General features: G+C 51.0%; 1 protein-coding gene across 3 annotated transcripts in view; it reads left to right on the forward strand.

Annotated features, from left to right (window-relative positions):
- The first annotated feature begins 355 nt into the window (after window positions 1–355).
- The window catches only part of LMO4 (LIM domain only 4), a 43,113-nt gene continuing 22,322 nt past the window's right edge, over window positions 356–21,146 (forward strand). Inside the window, exons 1-4 of one of the 3 annotated variants that reach the window (XM_069641737.1) lie at window positions 356–913; window positions 4,199–4,437; window positions 16,199–16,295; window positions 18,632–18,787. In XM_069641737.1, coding sequence (XP_069497838.1) covers window positions 4,202–4,437; window positions 16,199–16,295; window positions 18,632–18,787 — 489 coding nt within the window. In that variant the 5' untranslated portion in view covers window positions 356–913; window positions 4,199–4,201. Of the gene's footprint in view, window positions 914–2,374; window positions 2,534–3,821; window positions 3,961–4,198; window positions 4,438–16,198; window positions 16,296–18,631; window positions 18,788–21,146 lie in introns of those variants that run through there. The other 2 variants (XM_069641739.1, XM_069641738.1) reach the window with 2 other exon arrangements.

The raw sequence follows: 21,146 nt of genomic DNA on the forward strand, positions 1-21,146 counted from the left end.
GAGTGGGTGTCTGTGTAGGGGCTGTAAGGAAAAGGCGAAATTGAGAGGAAGATTCCCCCACGTTTAACACATCGGTGATCTGGCCCCTATAACCAGGAAGCGGTGGAACGTAGACTACTCCTCCAACACTGCCATCTTTCCATGTGTCGTTTCTGTTTGCAAAGCTCCCCAATGTGAAGGAAGCCAATACAACGAGAGGAAGCCTGGATTCCAGCGGGCCCTGCCCTGGGGTTTGGGCTGAGAGGTGGCCCTCCTGCCCGCCTCCGGTTGTGCCTTCCGGGACTCCCGTGCACCGTGCCTGCGCCTGCCCCTCCGCGCTGACAGCGCGGCCTGTGTTTTGGCAGCCGGCTCCGCGTCCCGCTGCCCCGCCCTCGCCGTCCTCCAGTTGGTGCGTGGAGTGGCTCCGCCCGGAGGCGGTGCACGGGGCGGAGCCGGGGCTGGACGGCTGTGGGTTTCCTCTGTCACTAACACATGCCTGGATAGAGAGCGAGCAGGGTGGGGAGCGAAGAACGCACCGCAGCCAGCCAGTCCCCTCAGCCTGCAGGCGCTCGCGTGCCCGCTCTCTCTCCCGGAGGTGCCGGAGTCCCCGCAGCCGCAACATTCGGAGTCCCCGCAGCCGCAACATTCGGAGTCCCCGCAGCCCAGCTCCGCCTGCCCTCTCCGTGCTCCAGAGCCGTGGCTCCCTTGAACCGGACTGTGTTTTTTTTGTTTGTTTTTTTGGTGTTACCGCGCTTTGCTGCTTCTCCCTCAGCGTGGAGCATTGAACTCCGGAATATAGAGTACCGACGGGGCCAGAAGGAGCCGCTTCCGCCCCCTGGTACTCCGCCGCAGGAATCCCAGCACCTCGGGCAGGCCGGGGCCGAGCACTGCGCCGCCTCCTTCGGCCGCCAGGCTGCCGCGTTCCCAGAGCGAGGTAAGGGACTGTGCCCGTTTCCCCGCCAAGGCTCGAGTCCCTGGGGTGACTGCTGTTGGCACTGGTGGGCGCAGACACCCGAAAAGCAGCCGCGTGAGACCCCCACGATTCCTGCCAACTTGTTGTAAAGTCTTTGCTCTGGTTACTTCCGAAAAGAGGAGTTTCTGTATGCATCCAAGACAGGGGCGAGGGCAGTAATGGGGGGGGGGGCAGTGGCCAACGGGCATCGTACTGATGAGTAGGGGCACAAGCCCTAGTGAGTGATGAGGGAGGCAAATGACTGGTGGTAAGAGGACAAGTAGGCAAAGCACGGGTGATGGGCGAGGGGAGAGGGGGGAACATTGGTGACGGGGGGGGGCGCAGCAAGGCAAGTACTGGTGATCCGAGTCAAAACAATGGTGATGGGAGAGGCCAGGAGCAGCCACAGGGTGTTTGTTCTGCTTGCCTGTTGGGGGGCGAACGAATGGCAGCAGGCACGTTAATCAAGTCTGCGGAGGTGCCACCCGAGCAAACGGCGGGCATTGGGAGTCCGGTGGCGGGGGCACCCTGCCTGTCAGTGGCCGCTGTTGGTTGGGATTGCTGTAAGTGATCCAGGAATTGCCCCCCCGGCTTGGGGGTTAGGTTGTTGGTTTTGTGAGGCGGGCAGTGCAGCATCGGTGGATCTTATGGGGGGTACGGGGTACAGAGGAAGAGCTGCACCCTTCACTTTCAATTTGTCCTTCACGTTGACTTTTCCAGGCGGGTCCAAGACGTTTTGGAAGAGAGGTCACACCCCCAGCTCCACGAATCTTGCTAACACACCAGAAGCACTTAATGTCTGGGAGAACACCCCTTCCCACCCCCCATTGCGGGACTAACTAGTTGCTTGGTCCGTTAAAGGGGTCTTGTGGAACAGAGAGGGGCTCATCTATCTTGTATGCAAACCCTGTCCCGTGCACAGCCTCGCAGTGTCCAGCACCTCCCGCCCCCCACTCCCCCTTCTTTCATTAAGACCCAGACCTGCATTAACAGCCCCGGCTTCCTGCAACGCGTTACCAGGCGCACGGTGCCCCCATCGCAGGCCTTCCATTATAAAAACACCAGGGAGGTAGTTAAGAGGGGAGCGAGTTTCTCTCTAGCTGCCAGCTTGCCTTTCCAGTCCCTAAATTGCCTGGCTCTGTAATTACCAGAGTGCGCCTGTTTAAGTTAAAAGCTTTTTTTTTTTTTCTTTCCCCTCCCTACCTCTAAATGAAACTCGATGAGGCCCCTGTCTGTCCCCCACTTATCCGAGGAGTCACTTTCTGGTCAGTGGCCCTGATTCATCTCTCAGATGTAATCAGCATTAAGGTATTGCTTGTCCTTAAGAGCTTTGGCTAATGGGGTTACTGGATGCTTTTCTCGGTCTAACGTTTCCGTTTTTTTTCCCTCGTATATTTACCTTTCAAGCAGGATCGGGGGCAGGCAGGCAGCACAAAACCTGCTTCAAGAAACGCGAGGCGATTAAAAGGCCGCGGGACGACTTGAAAGGCTCGCTAGCAGGAAATGTAGCCTCTTATATTTTTTTTTCCTGCGTGCAAGGGCTGAAAACGTAACAAAAGCAATTCCTGGGGTAATGCATCGGATAAATCAATTTACATAAAGGTATGATGCCTTTTGGATAACTGCGATGCTAATGGGTTTTAGAGTGGCCCCGGTTTCCAAGTCGTGGTGTTGTGTTACAGCTTAATTGCTCCGATTCTGGTTTATTGTGCGGTTTTGGGACACATGTTGAGGGCTGTGTTCCTGGGCAAATGTCTTTTTATTTTTTACGTCCACTTAAAGGCCCCTGAACCGCATCTCATTTGCTGTGAAGTTCGCAGCCATATTGATTGTGTGATGAGTTTGTCCTCTGACGCGGGGCCGTCTGGGCATCTGGCAGGGACCTCCAAAACCACTACCGCAAAGGACGACGAGGATGGAGCATGTGTGAGGCGGTTATCCACTCATCCAAGTGGACTTGTGTTAGAACGTAGGGGAGCATAACGTGCTGCAGGGTGCTGTCTTGTTCTGACACTTGCTTAGCTGCAAAGTGTACCCTGTCTCATTGGCACCCATAACATGTTAGTTGGACCGGCATGCGGATTGTTTAGAAAGTGCACGTGCTTGTTTATGTTGCAGGAGATGTTCAGGTTGGCCCATGTCGGGGGTTGAACCGCTCGCTCCGTTCTGGTGGTTTCCTCTTTGCATTCTGGTACTTGAGTACTATTTAGAGATGTGGAGTGGGCAACTGGGCTTCTCTTGGACTGCGTTACTTGTTTAGTGCAATGTGGTGGCCCTTCCTTTTGAAGGGGCATATACTTCGAGGCTGGGTTGTGGTATTCTTTTTGCATTCTGGTACTTGTAGTACTCTGTTTAGAGATACACACTGGGCAGCTGGGCTTCTCTTGGACTGTGCCACTTGTTTAGTGCAATGTGGTGGCCCTTCCCTAAGGGGACATAGACTTCAAGGCTGGGAGGGCCGCTTTGGGCAGGGCAGTTAATGCACCGCTCTCTTTGATCTGGCCAGATTAAAGGGCCGAGGCAATGCGTCTTGGCCACACTTCCCCCAGGCTGGGAAGTAGGCAGGCCTGCTCATTGTGGAGACACACCGGGACTAGTTTGCAATTCAAATGCCCCCTTCAGCTGATCACCTCCCCAGACTCTTATCAGAGGCCTGTCCTTGCTCTTCTGAATTGCGGATCAGGGGCAGATTAGCCGGACTAAAGTGGAGTAGTGTTTGTTTGGGGTTACCAGGCGCCCCAAAGCCCCTGATCTGTTAACCAGGTCAGAGGGGGAGCTCGTGGTGTTAGAACCCAGAGAGGGCTCTGACCCGGGTGCGTGAACCAACCAAAAACAGGAAGGGATTAGCAAACGAGGGACCGGTTCCACCGCTTTGCACGCACCTCCCTCAGCCCGAACATGAGACAAGTTCAGAACTGCACCGACGCTTAGTCTGTGTGTGTGTGGGGGGGGGCAGAGGGAAGTAAAAGACAGAACGAGTCCGTGTCGTTTGCCGAGTTTCAATTGTGGGAAGACATTCATTTTACAAGGTACAATGCAAGGGAAAAAAGTTGTATCATCTCCAAACTGTGGCTACTAAAGAAGGGGTTTATTTCATAACTTCTAGCAGCTTGCATGCCCTGAAGTGTGCTGTGGCAATTAATGCCGGGGCAGTCTGAACCTAGCCTGCCCCGGACTCCTTGATGAGGCTGGCAGCTGGCACCGCCTCCAGATGTGAGATAGGGGGCTGCTACTGTGAGCCTAATGTCTTCTCTCGCCCCCCTGCAGGTCATGGTGAACCCCGGCAGCGGCTCGCAGCCGGCACCCGTCTCGGCCGCCTCCCTGTGCTGGAAGCGCTGCGCGGGCTGCGGGGGCAAGATCGCCGACCGCTTCCTCCTCTACGCCATGGACGGCTACTGGCACAGCCGCTGCCTCAAGTGCTCCTGCTGCCAGGCCCAGCTGGGCGAGATCGGGACCTCGTGCTACACGAAGAGCGGCATGATCCTGTGCAGGAACGACTACATCAGGTGAGCTCCACCTGCGCGGCCCCCGAGCCAAAGCACCCACTCCCCTCCCGTGTGGCGTTGCCAGCAGAAATGAGCGCTGCGTCCGCGCCGTGTCTCCCTCACACAATCTATTTGGGAGAATGCAGACCCAATGGCACCATGCTGGGTACACTACAAGCACCCCCTCCCCCCCCATTAACACCTACAAACCCCACCACACTGGTCGAGCAGCACAGGGGCTGCCTGTGACTGCACACAGATGTTGCTCTGTATGTGCTTGCCATGTGTAACTTATTTTTGTGTACCAAGCTGTGAATCTACTTTGCAACCTCTGTGCCCTGATACCTTCTGGTCTGGTGTGCAATACAAATAAATAAACCTATATGAAGACGGCTCCCCTCCCACCGACTGCAGGCGCCACTCTTTGTGAGGCGGGACACAGCGCCTCTGAGTGACCCCCTCCTGCAGATTGGGCGTGGGGTTAGAGTTCTGCCCTACTTTGTGGTTCTGACACAGATTCTGGGCGGGGGTACTGGGTACGAGCAGGGGCATGAAACGGGCGTACTCCCATGCTCTGTCTGTCACATGTGTTAAGTCACTCATGCAAGCGCGAATGCGCTTGTGGATGCCGAGCGCGTCCAGGAGCTAGCTTTCTGCCCCATGTCTATTGGCCCACACCTGCATACTCTTAAAACCCCCAGCAAGTTCCGAGTGTACGTGGTGCCTTTATTCATTCCGCCCGCCTGGTTAAGCCATTCCTGTCCTCGAGGGTCCCGCCCGAAATAGTAAGTAGCCTCCATGGCGTGTGTAAGTTTGCCTTCATCTCCCGAGGCAGCCCAGCTTCCATCCACCCACCTACCTTTCCTCTTAAAAGCAGGCACGTCTTGTAAAGGTTTAAGAAGTTAAAAGTGGCAAGAGGCGGGACGGAGTCTAGCAAGTGCGAAGTTTCCAGCTGGAACCTGCTTTGGGGATGCGGGGGTGGGTAAGCCTTTGTGGGGCACCGAACTCCCTTTCACCCGCTCCCCGAAGCAATTACAGAGCGAATTTAAGGGAACCCGGCCTCCGGGAGCCTTTCAGGTGAACCCGCGCTCCTCAAACTCATTAATTTGGAGGCAGGCGTTTTGAAGGATTACACATTTAATTTGAGTAAATGGTTTGATAGGCCGCTGCACATGAATGCGTCGAGGAGGTATTCTGTTTCGACATCCAGTAATTAAAAAGCTCTGCTTGTGGGGGGGCGAAGGAAGCAACGCTAAAATCCCAATTACATGTTTGCTGTTTTTTGCCGGGTTCTTTCTGGCGAGGCTGCTTTCGTTTGGCGTTTAACGTTAATGGTGTTTCTGCCTCCTTTGTGCCACTTTCCATTGTGGCGTTTTCGGTGGTGCAAGCGGTCTGGGAATGCTTAAGTGTGCCTGTGTGTGCGTCAGTGGATGGGCCGCCGCTGAGCCTGGGCTTGTATTATGAGAACACTTTGCCGAGAGAGCTCATTAGTTTGAAACCATGTATACAATAACTTGCAGCCATTCAGATAATGCAACTCTGTTCCTCTGCACGCACCGCCCACATCCACCGAACACAAGAAATATGGCTGGCCAACGTCCTTCAGGGATTGAAACATTAATTCCACTAAGTGTTGTGTTTTCCTACTTTTAAAGAGCCACCAAATGTTGTGAAATCCCCTTTTAAGCACAGGTTGGCTGCCCTGCTTTAACAGAAGCGGCAGAGAGCTTGACAGACTCTTAACTAAATGGATCTGAATCCAAAATGGGTGTTCCGGAGGGCAACAGGTGGGCACCGTTCTGCTGGGCACTTTAACCGGTTTAGCTGCAGTGGCCTGGCCCATGTTATCTAATCACTCGTCTGAGGCTGGTTACCACCCTCTCCCACACCACAAGCGCTGGCAAAACCCGGGACAATGTCTGGGCACAGGCACGTTGCACCCATTGCTGCTGCTCGCCCCTATCTCGCCCCACTTCAGAAAGGGTATGCTTTCTGTTCTATGACGCTGACCTGCTATCCAATCCCTCTAGGTTGGTGTCTTCCCCATTCCTTTCCTTCTCCCAATGCCCATGTGGACGGGATCGGTCCTTCCGGCCCACAAGGGCCCCTTCTCTTTTCACCCGGTCATCTTATGTTTGGCACTTGTAGTTTTGCTGTATGTAATGGCAGCATGTGCACGCCCGCTAAGGCACCCAGAAACGGCAACGTCCCTCCCCTCCCGGTAGACATCAAACCGAATGCTACACCCCTCCAACCAATTTATGGACCACGGTCCTGAACAACCCATCCTTGCACTTCGAGGACAGGAGATTCTCCTCTGTACCCAGGGTTTGAAATTGAGGGGAGCTTTTAGCTCCTGATAGTAGCCTAGAAGAGCCTGGCTAGCTTACAACCACAGTGACCCGGAGGCACTTTTGGCTCCTCTGGCCAACAGATGGCGAACAAACACAACTATGTGAATTTAACTCTGTGCATTTGGGACACTCTGTAAATAAACTTGAGATTTAAAGCATAAGGGGTCATGCATAATGTATAAAATGACATGTATGCATTTTATGTGTATGTTAGATTTGCGTAATGCTATATAGTAGCTCCTGCTAACCATTCACTGCTGGAGACCCAGGAGCTGTTTGTAGCTCCTGCTTATCCCATCCTAATTTCGAGCCCTGTGTACCCTTTCTCTCCTCAGATCATGGACCTTGCCAAGAAGGCCCACTTTCAGCTGCACCTCCTTGGAGGCGTTCTCCCTTTCCTCGCCTTCCCGCAGAAACTCAATGTCTAAAGAGCTCTCTCTGTGCTGGACTACTCTGCCTTTATCCCCCTCCCCCCTTCAACTAATCCATAATAGGACTGCAAGACTTATCATTGGCCTCAAGCCCAGGGACCACATCTCTCCAGCCCTAAAATCTCTCCACTGGCTCCTGGTTCATGTGCGGATCACGTTCAAGACCCCCTGCATCATCCACAATGCTTTCTGGAGCCCTGCAACGTCCAACAATCTCTCCTTAAATTTCTCCCTGCTAGAGCCATTCAGTCATCTAGCTCTAACTCTGCAGATCAGACGATTTTTCAAGCAGAGAGTGAGGGGTAGATCTCTCTCTTCTGCAGGAGCCTCCTTCTGGAATGGCCTCGCTGCCCTCTCTGGCTTGAGCCGGATCTCCTTCTGGAAGCTTCTTAAGACCCTCATTTTCTTCTATTCCTTCCCTTTTCTGCTTATGGCCCCATCTGCCGCATTGACTGTCTCCCTGGATCCTTCTGTGTCCTACAGGGCACCACACCCTCCCTGCCCCCCCTCCCAACCTGCACTTGCCCTTCTGGGCTTCCTTCCCCTCACTGGTCTGGCGGGCTCTGCATCCCTACCAAGCCTGGTCCACCCTCGTCCTTGCACTTAGCAGGTGGACACTCGCTCCATGCATTCCCTGGCACTTCCCACCTGCCCTCCCATTAGCACTCTCTTAGCCCTAGGGGCATTCCTCCGTGCCCCCAGTATTTGCATGCTCTACTCTGCACTTCCCTTCCCAGGCTAGATTTCCCCATCCTGCTCCAACTGGCACTCCCCCTGCACTTCTTGTGACTGCACGATCCAAATGACACATGGCCTAGTAGGACTGTTATAGTTGTTAATCCCTGCTGCCCTCCCCCGTTTTTGTCTTGTGGTACCTTGAAGTGCCATTTATAATGACCAGTTAAAAAAAAAAAAGTGCGTTTGACACAGAGCCCCTAGAAACAGACTCACACGCAGAGCTCATGCTACTTCCGGTTTGTGTGCATCAAAAGCCAAGCTACGTTGCATTTTCCTCTCCTATTCGCCAGCGCAATGGAAGAGCATGCAGATGGCAGTAGAGGGCTATATTCTCATTGACCTAACATACTACATGTCCCAGAATGCAAAGCTACTTCAGGACTGGTCAGTGAACTTGTAGAACTGAGCCATGTGGTGGTTATGTTCAAATCAAGCATGTGCTGTGTGTGTTCTTCACTTTCTGGTTCTTGTGTTAGAGGTGGGGCTTGGGGGTGGGTACTTGTACGGAACCTGGTGTGGCACTCTCCAGCAATGCGAATTTTACTACTACCGAACCTTGGTGCGTGCCCTATCTGACGTCGAATGCTGACCATCAGAGTGCATGGCTCGCAGTTTGTCCAATGTTGTGTGATGCATTCCCAGACTTGCATCGTTTTAGAATGGCCAAAGCAAGCAACCCAGATCATCGAGGAATTGCTGCCTTGTGAATGCAGCACCCAGGCCTTTCCCAAGTGCACGAGCATTCACTAGGACTCGAGGGAGACGAATGGAGGGAAGCTTTTCACACAGGCTATGAAGCAGTGCTGGGCCCTAACCTGGCGCAGAGCTTCTCGTTCCGTGCACTAGCGGGGGTTGGGGGCGGGGAGGGGGGAGGAGGGGTGGGTTATCCATCGCTTCCATTAATGAAAGTGCTCTTGTGGGGAGCCTGACGTGCAGCGCCCAACCCCAGATTCAAGATAAACCCGCCTGACAGTGAGTTTACACAATTAAAAGCTTTAATTAGCGAGCCTCCATTTTCTTTTCGTCCTGATAGGTTTTATCTAATGAGATCGGGGCCCTGGCTTAGATCTGCGCCGAATGACGTGTCCGAAATGAATGAGCGCTGAACCGCAAACAAAACATTTAATTAACAAAATTGGCCTGTAAGAGAGGGGATTATTAACCGGGGCCAAGGCTTGCACGTCTTAAAGGGCCAGAGCGGCGGCGCTGCTGATGGAGTTTAGCGGTGTAGGCTGTCTGCGCCTAGGGTGTCCTTCTGGGGCCTGGCCTGTCTCGGTACCTGGCGAATGTGCGTAGGGCGAGGCGGCTTCTGGCCCGCCTTTCACCAGCGACGACACCAAGAGCTCTTTCTGAAAGGGGTCGGATGGGTGCAGTGTCAACAGCTCTGTCCGATGCTCCAAAAGGAGATTGTGGCCCTTAATCCTACAACACTTGTTAATGCACTAGTGTCGACGTCCACACCTCGGAGAGGCGCTGTTTTAAAGCGCCTTTCTACCTAATGCATTCTGGGAATTGTAGTCTTCAATCATTGAAATTCTACTTAAGCACGTGATCGAATCCTATTTTAAGGTAACATTTTGGTTGAGGAGGTTATTTCAGTTTTATGAAACTCGTTAACGTTTCTGGAAAATTTCCATGGCAAAACATTGAAACTAATAAGCGCAGAATGCTCCAGAGTCCAGACCTTTACCTGAAATAACACCTAAACCTGCCTATCCAATTGCCCCAATCTAGGCAGGAGGACGGCCTATGGGAGAAGGTCAAGGATGCAGCGATCCTGGTGCTGGGCAGGAAGGCTCTGATGTAACCTGCGCCCCACCCCACCCTTATAACCGGTTCCACATCAGAAAGTCGTACTTTATCAGTCTTTGGGCATGGGTGTAATTTTAGGGGGGGTCAGGGGTGTTTATCCCCCCCAACTTTCATGGCACACCATTATGTCTCCATTGGGCGCCTTTTCTTCAGATGTCATGCACCCTCCACGCCCCCCAACATTTTCAGCAAAGTTACTCCGGTGCTTGGCAGCGTCTATTCATAGAGAATGTGGCGACTTAAAAACGTGCAACAATGGCTTCGCTCTAGAAACTGGTAGCACGAGTGGGTCCAAATGAAGACCTCGATTTTTTTTTTACAGCGCCCAGAAAGTGGCAGGATCAGGGACGAAGCCCTATCTATGTGCATCGCCATTTGCTTGGAATGATTTGTAAAAGGAAAGGAGAGTTCTGGTGGGGAAAGGTGGGGTCGTTCTGAGGAGGCCCCTTTCAGGATTCTAATACACAACGCCTTGCATTGTGCGCTGTCATTCTGTTGCAAGTTACAAATGATGGGCCTAAAAGCGCTCGACTTAAGTGAGTGAGCAGCGGCTTGGAGTTGCTGTCATAGATGTCACACCCACAACCTGACAGCTCGACAGTCATTATTGACGCGAGCTGCACAGGGGTGGAGGTAGATGCACCGGAAGACATAGGAGAGCCCGGGTTTCATGGGTGAGCAGGTACTACCACCAGGAGTGACCACTGGCTGGATACCACGTCCAGTCAACCTGACAGCTCGACAGTCATTGACGCGAGCTGCACAGGGGTGGCGGTAGATGCACCGGAAGACATAGGAAAGCCCGGGTTTCATGGGTGAGCAGGTACTACCACCAGGAGTGACCACTGGCTGGATACCACGTCCAGTCAACCTGACAGCTCGACAGTCATTGACGCGAGCTGCACAGGGGTGGAGGTAGATGCACCGGAAGACATAGGAAAGCCCGGGTTTCATGGGTGAGCAGGTACTACCACCAGGAGTGACCACTGGCTGGATACCACGTCCAGTCAACCTGACAGCTTGACAGTCATTATTGACGCGAGCTGCACAGGGGTGGAGGTAGATGCACCGGAAGACATAGGAAAGCCCGGGTTTCATGGGTGAGCAGGTACTACCACCAGGAGTGACCACTGGCTGGATACCACGTCCAGTCAACCTGACAGCTCGACAGTCATTGACGCGAGCTGCACAGGGGTGGAGGTAGATGCACCGGAAGACATAGGAGAGCCCGGGTTTCATGGGTGAGCAGGTACTACCACCAGGAGTGACCACTGGCTGGATACCACGTCCAGTCAACCTGACAGCTCGACAGTCATTGACGCGAGCTGCACAGGGGTGGCGGTAGATGCACCGGAAGACATAGGAAAGCCCGGGTTTCATGGGTGAGCAGGTACTACCACCAGGAGTGACCACTGGCTGGATACCACGTCCAGTCAACCTGACGGCTCGACAGTCATTGACGCGAGCTGCACAGGGGTGGCGGTAGATGCACCGGAAGACATAGGAAAGCCCGGGTTGCATGGGTGAGCAGGTACTACCACCAGGAGTGACTACTGGATACAATGTCCAGTCGTCATTACCCCCAAAATACTCTGTTAACCCGTACCATGTTATGCAGTCTGATTGATGGTCGCCCTACTTGCCTACTCTCTCCCATCACAAAACCTTAATGTGTGCAATGGAATGTGGCTTAGATTGTCCAGTTGTCTTCCATATGGGGGAAGGGGGTGCAATTCTTGGGGTAAGAGCAACAGTACGAAGAGTTATGAACACACACAAAAACGGGCCTGTCATGATGCAATTCGAGATTTGTGTTGCCTTTTTCGGTGGCTGCTTGAAGTTGTATCTTTGCCAGTTGGCTCCTGTGGCCATTTCCTGTATTTCTACTGCCTTTATTTTGCATGCTTGTACTTGTAGTTCTGATTTGGGTATTCGAACTCCAGTAAAAAGTGCTTTTTGGCTAAAATGTCTGGACTGAATAAAGCTGACCCTCCTGGCATGAGACCCTTGGCAGCTGTGTAGTTCTTTAAGCCCCCCCCTTCCTAATCTGTGTTTCCAGTTGCCTTTTTTTAATAACACTGCTCACACGCAAACAGGAGACTCGGGGCAGACACTTCATTTCCCTGGTAATCAACAGCCAGCTGCCAGGTTCTGGGAGAGGAGGTTTTGGGGGGGGGGGAGGGGGAAGAGTTGTCCTTCTAATAGAACAAACTAGGTAATTAAATGGCCTTTTTCCAATAGGCCTTTGCTAGGTAAATCTAATAGCCGGTTCTTTAATATCCCTTTGATGTCTGCCCACTCAAGCACATTGACAGCATAGGAGCATGCGAACTATTTGCTAGGAGGGGAATGGAGCCCGGGATCGCGAAAATTAATTAAATCGCATGCAATTTAAGGGGAACGTTTATCTTGATTTGTAACAGAATTAATTTGAGGCCTCCCAATACACTGGGGGGCAGATCTGTTACTCTGAATTAACCGAACATAATTTGGCTGTGCCCCCCCCCCCCCATTGCAGCAGCGCTTGCCTAACCCATTACGCGCCCCGCCTCGCCAAGGCCCTTGGTGCTTTGAAGGCTGGAGCTGCTGCTGCTGCTGTTGTTGCGAGATCCTCGTTATGGGCTTGGCTCCGGGCGTTATAGCCGTGGTGTGAGTCTCTGCCACGCTTAATGGTGTTGGTGCAGAAATTGCATTAAACCGAGGCCCGGTGGAAGAAACTAAATATTAACGGATCAGCTGTGGGTCTGCACGGCGACCCCCCCCCCATTGCCAAAGCGCATCGTGTCTCATCCCGGAGACACCCTTCCTGTGCACGGTTTTCAGAGACGAGCCGCTTACACAGTTGTCCTCTGAACAATTCTGGCTGGCTTTGTGGACGGCGAGTAAACGCCAAGTACTACAGCTCCCATAATGCATTCTCAAAATACCAAGTAATTGACCCTGGTGATCTAAATCCGTCTTGTCGTCCTGATGGATGGTGCCGTTTTGGGGTGGCGCTGGCCATTCTGCAGCCCACGGTGGCAGGGCCGCTGAGTGACAGCCGACCAGGCACACGCCCCCCCCCAGCACTGCCGAAGGGGGCTCCTGGTGGGTGTGATTGATTACTCGGCCCAGATGCTGAAATATTAACGACCTCCCTGGGCCGAGGACCCAGAGAGGAAACCCAAGCCTATTCTGTCATCACAATTAAGAGTCCCCTGGCTTTAATTAGCCTGACCTTGCCCCCCCCCCTCCTCCCAGTTAAAGAGAGGGAGCCCATTAAAGTCCGGCCAGAGCCCGCGCGCTCCCTAATTGAGCACCTGAAGCCGCGAGCTTTTTAAATTAAACGCTGCCCAGAACAATACTTGCTCGAATAATTACGTGCACAAGTCCACAGAAACTCGGCGAAAACAACTTTTTCGCGGGATATTGGGGGGCGGAAGGAGGTGGGGAGGTTGTTACTTGTGCGTGTGCCGCCCCTGCTGTAGAGTTTTGCTATTTCCAGGCTGGCCCGTGCATCTGTAAGGGCAGTGTCTTCCGGGTGTCGCGCTTTTCATTGTGTGGGTTGCCTTTACGCTGACTCTGCCCCAGCCCAACCGGCCTGCGGCCTGTCTTCGACCCAGATTGCCTCTTCTTGAGAAGTTTGAGCGTCAGAGTTCAGCTAGCAACCCAAAGGATGGGTGGCAGGGTCGGACCGGGCCATAAAATTGTCTCGCGGGCCAATGAAAAATTGGCCCGCAGTTGCAAATCTCTGTTCATTCCTTTTGTGACACAGTTTGAATAGTAAACAAGGGGGGGGGGTTGATGACGGGTGATGAAAATTGAGCATTTTAAGAAATAGTTATTCAGTAACACTGGGCAAAACTACTAGCCGCGAGTGAATTAACTCTTCAAAATGGCCCAAATTGGCCAAAAAAAGTGGCCCACGTTGACCAAATAAACTGTCCCCAGCTTTTTTTTTTGTTGGTTCGGCCATGGGCCTATTGCCCTATAGGGCAGTCCAAGCCTGGAGGTGAGGGGGCATTCCCACTGGTGTAAGGGCAGAGGCTGCGTGGGGAGCACTTGCTTGATGTGCAACCTGAGCGGGTCCTGCGCACTTCCATCCACCCGTGTTCTGGATCCGGAAAGCATGGTGTGGCAGACACTCCTTTTTAGCAGCAGAGGTGGCGTTCCTTGTGCGCGTGGTGGGCGGGCGTGTACACAGGCACGACTGTCTGGGCCCACCGCGTGTGTTGGGAGCAAAGGGAGAACAGACCAGGAGTGTGCAGTGAACGTTTGCGGCCCTGCGTTGTCCATTGGGGCCCATAACCCCGGTCTCGCGAGGGGCGTGCAGTGCAGTCTGTTGCTCCGAGTCGCTTGCGGGGAAGTGTGTGTGTGTTTGTGTTTGTGTGTGTGTGGGGGGGGGGTCCCTATGCTACATAGGGATTGCCCCCACCCTGCACACAGGGGTGCTGCCGAGCTGTCCTCTGCCACGTCATGCGGCGGGGTAGGGCGGGGGCCCTGCCGCGCTAGCCCCCGCCCCGCCCCCTCTCATTCTGCAGGAGCGTGTCCGTGTGCGATCCCTGATCGCAGACTAATTAGTTTTGAAATGGAGTTTTGATTGAACTCTCCGAATCGATGCTGCTGCAAAATTTGTTTCTCGGGCTTCCCATTAAAAGCCATCTTAAGGGGCAGGTTTACCACTCTCCCTGTCGCGCAGTCGATACATTTAATAACAACTTACAGGCTATTTTCAATAAAGTGGCGACAGCGAATTAGTAGCTCCTGAGAACACGGCCAGCCTGCTCCGTGAAGCCGGGAGCCGTGCAGCCCCAGCCGGGGGCGGGCGGAGGGCCTGGTGGCATGTGGGGAGACTTGGAGCCGCCCAGTGCCTCTGCCTGGATGGGAGGGTGACAGCTGCCATGGGGTCCACGTCCTCTCTCCAGCCAGCACGGTCTTTACCCAACGCGAAAGCGTCACGTGTTCCACTATATGAAAAAACACTGCTGGCTGATAGAAACGGGGCGAACCTTAATGGGGCTTCTTGACCTCTGTGCGATGATATGATGGGTTATTTATAACGCGCTTAATACCCAGAGGTTTCTAAGCGCGGATGCCCGTGGATCGAACCTGTGTTGCTCTGTGTCGTCTCGCTTGCAAGGCGAGCACGTTGCTGCTGAGCTATCCTCCCGAGACGGGCCAACAATCTCCAATTCTTCCTGCAGACCTGCATCATTCAGGGAGGGCTGGGGCAGGAGGCTGCCTCATTTCCACGCGACCCTGCCAAATTACATCGCCTTACCCCCCCCTGAGAGGCAGCCGCCTTCATGGGATGGCAATGGGGCTGCCATGGCGGACCTCCAGGCGCCCCTGTTCCTTTATTCTGAACCACACACAGGGCCGCTCTTCCCCTCCATGCCATGGCAGACGTCCTGCTTTGCGACTGCTCATTTCACATGGCTGGGTAGAAAAGAAGGATGCCGGCGAATTGAGTTCTCTGGGGCCCAGCCAGTTCTGTCCAAATGAAAATTCAATATTAATTAAAAAAAGAAAAAAAAAGTGCGGCGGGCATTTACACGCTCTTATGGCATTTCGTGTACATCCCTCCCGCCCCTGCACGGCTCATGGCAGATGTTGTGGTCTCATTTGATTGCATAGGAAAACGGCAGCGATACTGCAAACACCCAGAGAGATATGATGACAAATGGCTCCAGATCCCGGCAAATTACTTTCTGCTCAAATCGAAATTTCATTCAGTTTGTTGCTAGCCGAGATGGGAGTAATCTAAATTGTGGACTCCGGAGCTGATAGAGGGAAGTTGGAGCAAGCATTTCATTATCAAAAGGGGGAGCCAGGGAGCGGGAGAAGGTTAGGATGAAAGAGATGAGCAGAAGCAAATCTGGAGTGTTGACACCATGATTGAAAAGGTTAACCCATCCACATTATATATCAACCTGGAGAGCCGAGAGATTCTAATGGAAACTCGGCGCTGATGGAGCTTTGCTGGGGCTTCCGTGCAGCGAGCCTGATGTCTTCTTAGATATACAATCAAATCCCCTTAACCCTTCCGATGACTCATATCTCCAGATATGATTAAAGCACACAAAAAGGACTTATTCATATAATTTCAAGGACACAATGCATTTAAACCCCGGCCATGAATTGTATCTGTTTTACGAGGAACCCAGAAATCTGATAAGCGTGTGTGCTTGTGTGGAATGGCTTTTGTGCTTTGCTGCAGTTGTAAGTTAGAGTGCTGATTGCGTCCTGTGCCGCCGCCATGCGCATGCAAACGAGCTTCTAGCACCTGTTGTGGTGGTGCTGCCTTTTTTTGTTTTTTTGGTGCTGCATAAATTGTGCCCCACCTGCTAAGACATGGATTAACTGCGAGTGGGCGTTTGTCCCCAAAAGCCTGCCCTTCAGGAAGCGGGCACATTTCTGAGCACCCCCTCTTGCCATGTAAATAACGAGCTTCACTTTTGGTTTCAGGTTATTTGGAAACAGTGGTGCCTGCAGCGCCTGCGGACAGTCCATCCCAGCAAGTGAGCTGGTCATGAGGGCACAGGGCAACGTGTATCACCTCAAGGTATGCTTCACACACGTCCAGGGCGTGGCACGATTTGACGTGTCTGCGTTGCGCTTGTATGTAGTTGACCCTGCGTCCGTCATTGTGACCCACCTTTACTGGGTGTATGCCTGTTGCCGACTGATGCATGCTTTTGGGTGGCGCAAGCACCACGTATAAGACAAAACTACTGGACCAGAGTGCATGCAGGGAGAAACTGCATATGTGTATGACCACAGAGCTTGTAGGTGTTATTTGCCCACTCATTGACTGCTCATGGCCTTGCTAATGCCTCTGGCCATTCCCACCCAATTCAACCCCCCCCCCCAAAACCCCCACGCACACACACCCAAAACACCTCCTCATGGGAACTCTTTGAGCTTGCTTCACGCAAGTCTTGCCATCAAACGTTGCACTCCAGTGGTATGCCGGTGTTTATTTTTTTTTAAGCTATCTTCCAAGAGTTAATGACTTAATTGGGGCAGTAAACACGCTACTGGTGTAATAAAAATGTCAACCTCAGCCTCCAGCCTCTCGATTTATAAGCCCTAGACTGTCCTTCACTGAAGTTCTGTTAAAAAAAAAAAAACTTTGGCAAAGCCAATAGTTTTTGCTTGTGTAGATGTATTCTGCATTCGACAGACACTGCGCTTGGATGTCCCGGTCCTCTCACCATTTTGTACCCGTTACCAAAAATGGCCTGTTAAATACCCCTACGGCAGTGCTTTCCAAGTGCCTTTCCCATGCCTTCACACAAGTCCAAACTGTTGGCATTGCCAATGCTTGTTTACATTGGCATTGCTTTTAGCAACTGTATAGGGATTTCTGTAGTGCACATGTCTTTAACAAATTGGGCTTTTTTTAATATTTCACTTCATGCCTCTGGGGGAACCGGGAGCCTAACCCATGTTGCTCAAAGTAGTCTTGCTTCGAAGACGAGCACATAGCTCTTGAGCTATCCTTCCGGGCCAAAACCCATCAGGCAAGCAACTGAGCTATGTACAAGGTAGCTACAGCCTTTACTCACCACACAGTCCTCTGTAAAGAAGGGATTGGCCTTGAGGGTAGAGTTCACGTGAAGTGATTCTTTACTACTGCACTTTTCACTACATTTATCAATATGTTTTTAGACTCTTTAAGGCTGCTTTCAGTATAGATGATGGGAACGGCATACAGGCAGCATGGCAGCCTTCCGCCGTGCCCTTCCTGTCCCCCTTAGGGATCTCTTGGCTGTAGTGGGGGATGAACCCATTGACCATCAGTCAAGAACAGCAGTTGTGCCAAACAATCTCTCAATGAAACCTCTTGTATGGAAGTCTGTCTTCTACTCATTCACAGTAGGTCTTCTTAATAAAATAAAAAACGGATTAGATTGTACTGTTTTTGGTGAGCTAACACCCAGAAACAGTTCTTGTGGGAATTTTGTGAGTACGTGATGCATCAAATGCAGCGACGTTTGCTCAATACAATTGTCACTGGTACAAATTCCAACATAGGCCGCCGGCCCAACTATTGTCAATTGTGTACCATGGATTGACAAATAAAACCTGTATTTCTAGTTTCTCGATGAATATTTGTACTGAAGTTGTGCTCACCCTTCAGATTAGCAGAATTGTCTATGTGAACCCACTGCAGCCTGTATTGTTTGGTGAGGAGTGAACACACGAGGCCTAAGGGACAAAGCAGTGCAGTTTAGGCCATTGCAGCCGGGTTACTGGTTATGCCTCACTCCCCCTGCCTAGAAGTCTGAGCACTTTGCAGAGTTGACTCATGTCGAGCGCTGCAACACTTATTTGTATTCTTTTTCTTCTGACGTTATACAAAACATTTATGCAAACAAAGGAAAATCGCCCTGGCTGAACTCTGAATTCATTAAAACCATTTGATACACTAACACTGCTCCAAACAATGTAACTCTCATTTAGTCACAGGCTTGTTCTAGCTTGGATAGTATGAGCACACACGTCCTAGTCCTGGGGACACCATATTTCACATAGTGAGTTTTTTTTTTCTCTCTCCAAATATTCAGGTAGCATAATTTTAAAGACCATGATGACCACACCTCCCAGAATATAGTTGTGTTATTTTAATTTTTAAAAACAGGAAAAATCATGTCTTAATGATGGAAGAAATTGCACGTGTAAAAATGGTTTTAACATGTATTCTCCATAGTTGGTTAGGGGCCTCTTCTGGCTTTTTGCCAAATTTTGTGAAGCCGCCTCGGAGAGCTAAGTTTTCCTGCCATCTCTGCGGAATGAGGGTCATCCACTCCTTCACACATTTGCGTATCTTTAGACGTGTACATTGAGGGTGCACTTGTTTGTGCTGGTTTCAATTAGGGTGTTTTTGCTTTTTAGTGTTTTACGTGCTCAACGTGCCGGAATCGTCTGGTTCCCGGAGACAAGTTTCACTACATCAATGGCAGTTTATTTTGTGAACACGACCGACCCACAGCACTCCTCAACGGGCACTTGAATTCACTCCAGAGCAGTCCTCTGCTGCCAGACCAGAAGGTGAGGTTTTATCCTATTCACGATTACTAAAATGGTGTATTGTGGTGGTTTTCCATTGTTTGCGCCCTTTACAAATGTGTATTATTGGCTTCCTGGCAAAGTGTTTTCCCCATCCCTCCCACCAATTGGTCTATGTGAATATTTTGCCAAAGGTTCATTCTCTTCCTACCATCAACCGTACATTCCAGAAGACCCTGGAGCTTTTATAACTTGAAGATGAACGAGTTTATCAAAACAATTGGTGGGCCATGAAGATTCAATTTCAATCCCCAAATTACTACTGGGATCCCTCTGTGCTCTTGTGCACCTGATGAACCACTCAGGTGCTGCAACAAGGCAGTGCAAAGTGGGGGACAAGGGTGCCAACAAGAAGCACCTGTTTGGCCCTATAACCATCACACCTATCATCAAAGTGATGAAGTGGGGTTTCATTAAGACAGTGTGTGTTATCGCTGGCCATGTTGCCAGTTTTATGATGGCCAATGTATTGAACACGTAAGGCGTTCAGCAGCAAGGAAACGTGCCAAGAAAGCAGTCCGTCTCATGGGGGTGGGTGGTGGAGGGGGCAAGTCCAATTCTCCTTTAGAGATTGGTAACTTTGAGTAATGCTGATTTGGGATGTAATTAGTAATAGTCAAATGGTATGTAAATACTTTTTGTATTTTGTTATAATATCGTCCATTTCTCTTCGCTTTTGTGAGGTCTGGCATGTGGATGATACAATATTAGAAATGCAAATAACAAATGCCGTCTCGGACAGCCACAGTTTGCCACAGCATTGGCAGTAGTAGGTTGACCACTTTCACCAAACCATACACTCAAGGGGCATCATTTGGGGATCTAAAGCACCCCCCTTTCCTTGCCCATCCAACCATCTACGCCACAGAAACAAATGCATATCCCAAGTAGTGCCAGCTGCATTCACGGACGGGCAACTGTATTTCCAGATGAGAAACGCCTGCAATTCAACCGAACGCTTTCAAATTGACACCTGCACATGTGTATTTTCGGATTGATAGGATCATTTAAATTCTTAATTCCATGTCCTTGCCCTCTGTTATAATTACCATGCCATTTTAACATTATGACCTTTTCAAGAGTGTCCTAATATAACATTGCACTATACAAGGAATCCTAACTATGCATCGTCTGAAGTGACCTGCAGTGGTAGAGAAGAGCTGTTTCAGAATTTTTGGCCGAGAATTTAAGTGTCGCTTTAAAATAGGAAGCGGCAGAGAATGGTGTCTCCTTCATGTGGCCTTGTTCTGAACAGTAGGTTACTGACAGAATAGCACATCTGCCCATAGAAAGGGTTCCTCCCAGTTAGGCAGAGGGCGCTGTTCAAGCTGTTTTTAAAGATGACTGAGGATGAGAAAGTCTGTTTGTCGATTTATTTATTTATTTATTTATTTATTTTAAATTTTTTAATTTATTTTTTTATAGAAGTTGTACACTGGTCTGAGAGTTTGGGGCAAGATCAAGGAACCAAGCAAGTTCATTTATCAAGACTAATACAGTAGAGAATTGACATTAATAGAAGTAAATGTCACAAAAGAGCATGGTTTTGATTCCTAATGGCCATAAACTGTTGCAAGTCCTGGACATCGGCTTATTGTACAGGCTCGCCTTGTCGAGCATTGGAAAGGTCTATGAGGCGCAAGCTTCAGGGGCCGATTGCTCACGGGCAGGACCTTTTTAAAGTCCGTTATCCCATTCAGAATGGTTCACTCTGAGCGTCTTGGCCCGTCGCTTGTGTTTTCCACCATGCAGATCTTTGGTTCACTGCAATACATTTCTCTGTGTTTGTGTCCTTAACTGCTAATATGGCCCTGCTGTGCACCGTACACTGTATAACTGCACACGAGGAAGCGGGTTGGGGGTCGGGACAACACTTGGAGATTTCTGGGTGTATGCCTTGCTAGAAGCTATTCCCTTCTAGGTTGGGGTACACCTTCCGACGTCTTGTTTGTCTCTATCTTGCTGCTGATTGTTATGCAACGATTCCTGGGCCGCTCCCAAATTGGGTGATCCTGAATTCTTGTCTCAGCATTTATTTTGGTCTGACTCCTATACCAATTAAGGGGTCCTTTCCTTTAAAAAGATCTGGCTTACATTTGTTTATTAGTGTACTTGTATTCTCTTGCCCTACGTGGACACGCTCTTTTGAGTAAACCGGAAAAGAATTGAATGCAATTGTTTGTCTGTGGTAGAAACCCTTGCGTTGGACAGTTATCAGCCTTGACGGGATTAACCTGCAATAGCCATTTAAACTTCAGAGTTAAAAAGCAATATTTTGCTACCTTGATCAAGGTTCCCCTGATGGATAATCTGTGCTGAATTAAGGTATTCGAATATGGGT

This window comes from Ambystoma mexicanum, chromosome 1q (assembly GCF_040938575.1).
Source record: "Ambystoma mexicanum isolate Mex_15411 chromosome 1q, UKY_AmexF1_1, whole genome shotgun sequence".
Taxonomy (NCBI): domain Eukaryota; kingdom Metazoa; phylum Chordata; class Amphibia; order Caudata; family Ambystomatidae; genus Ambystoma; species Ambystoma mexicanum.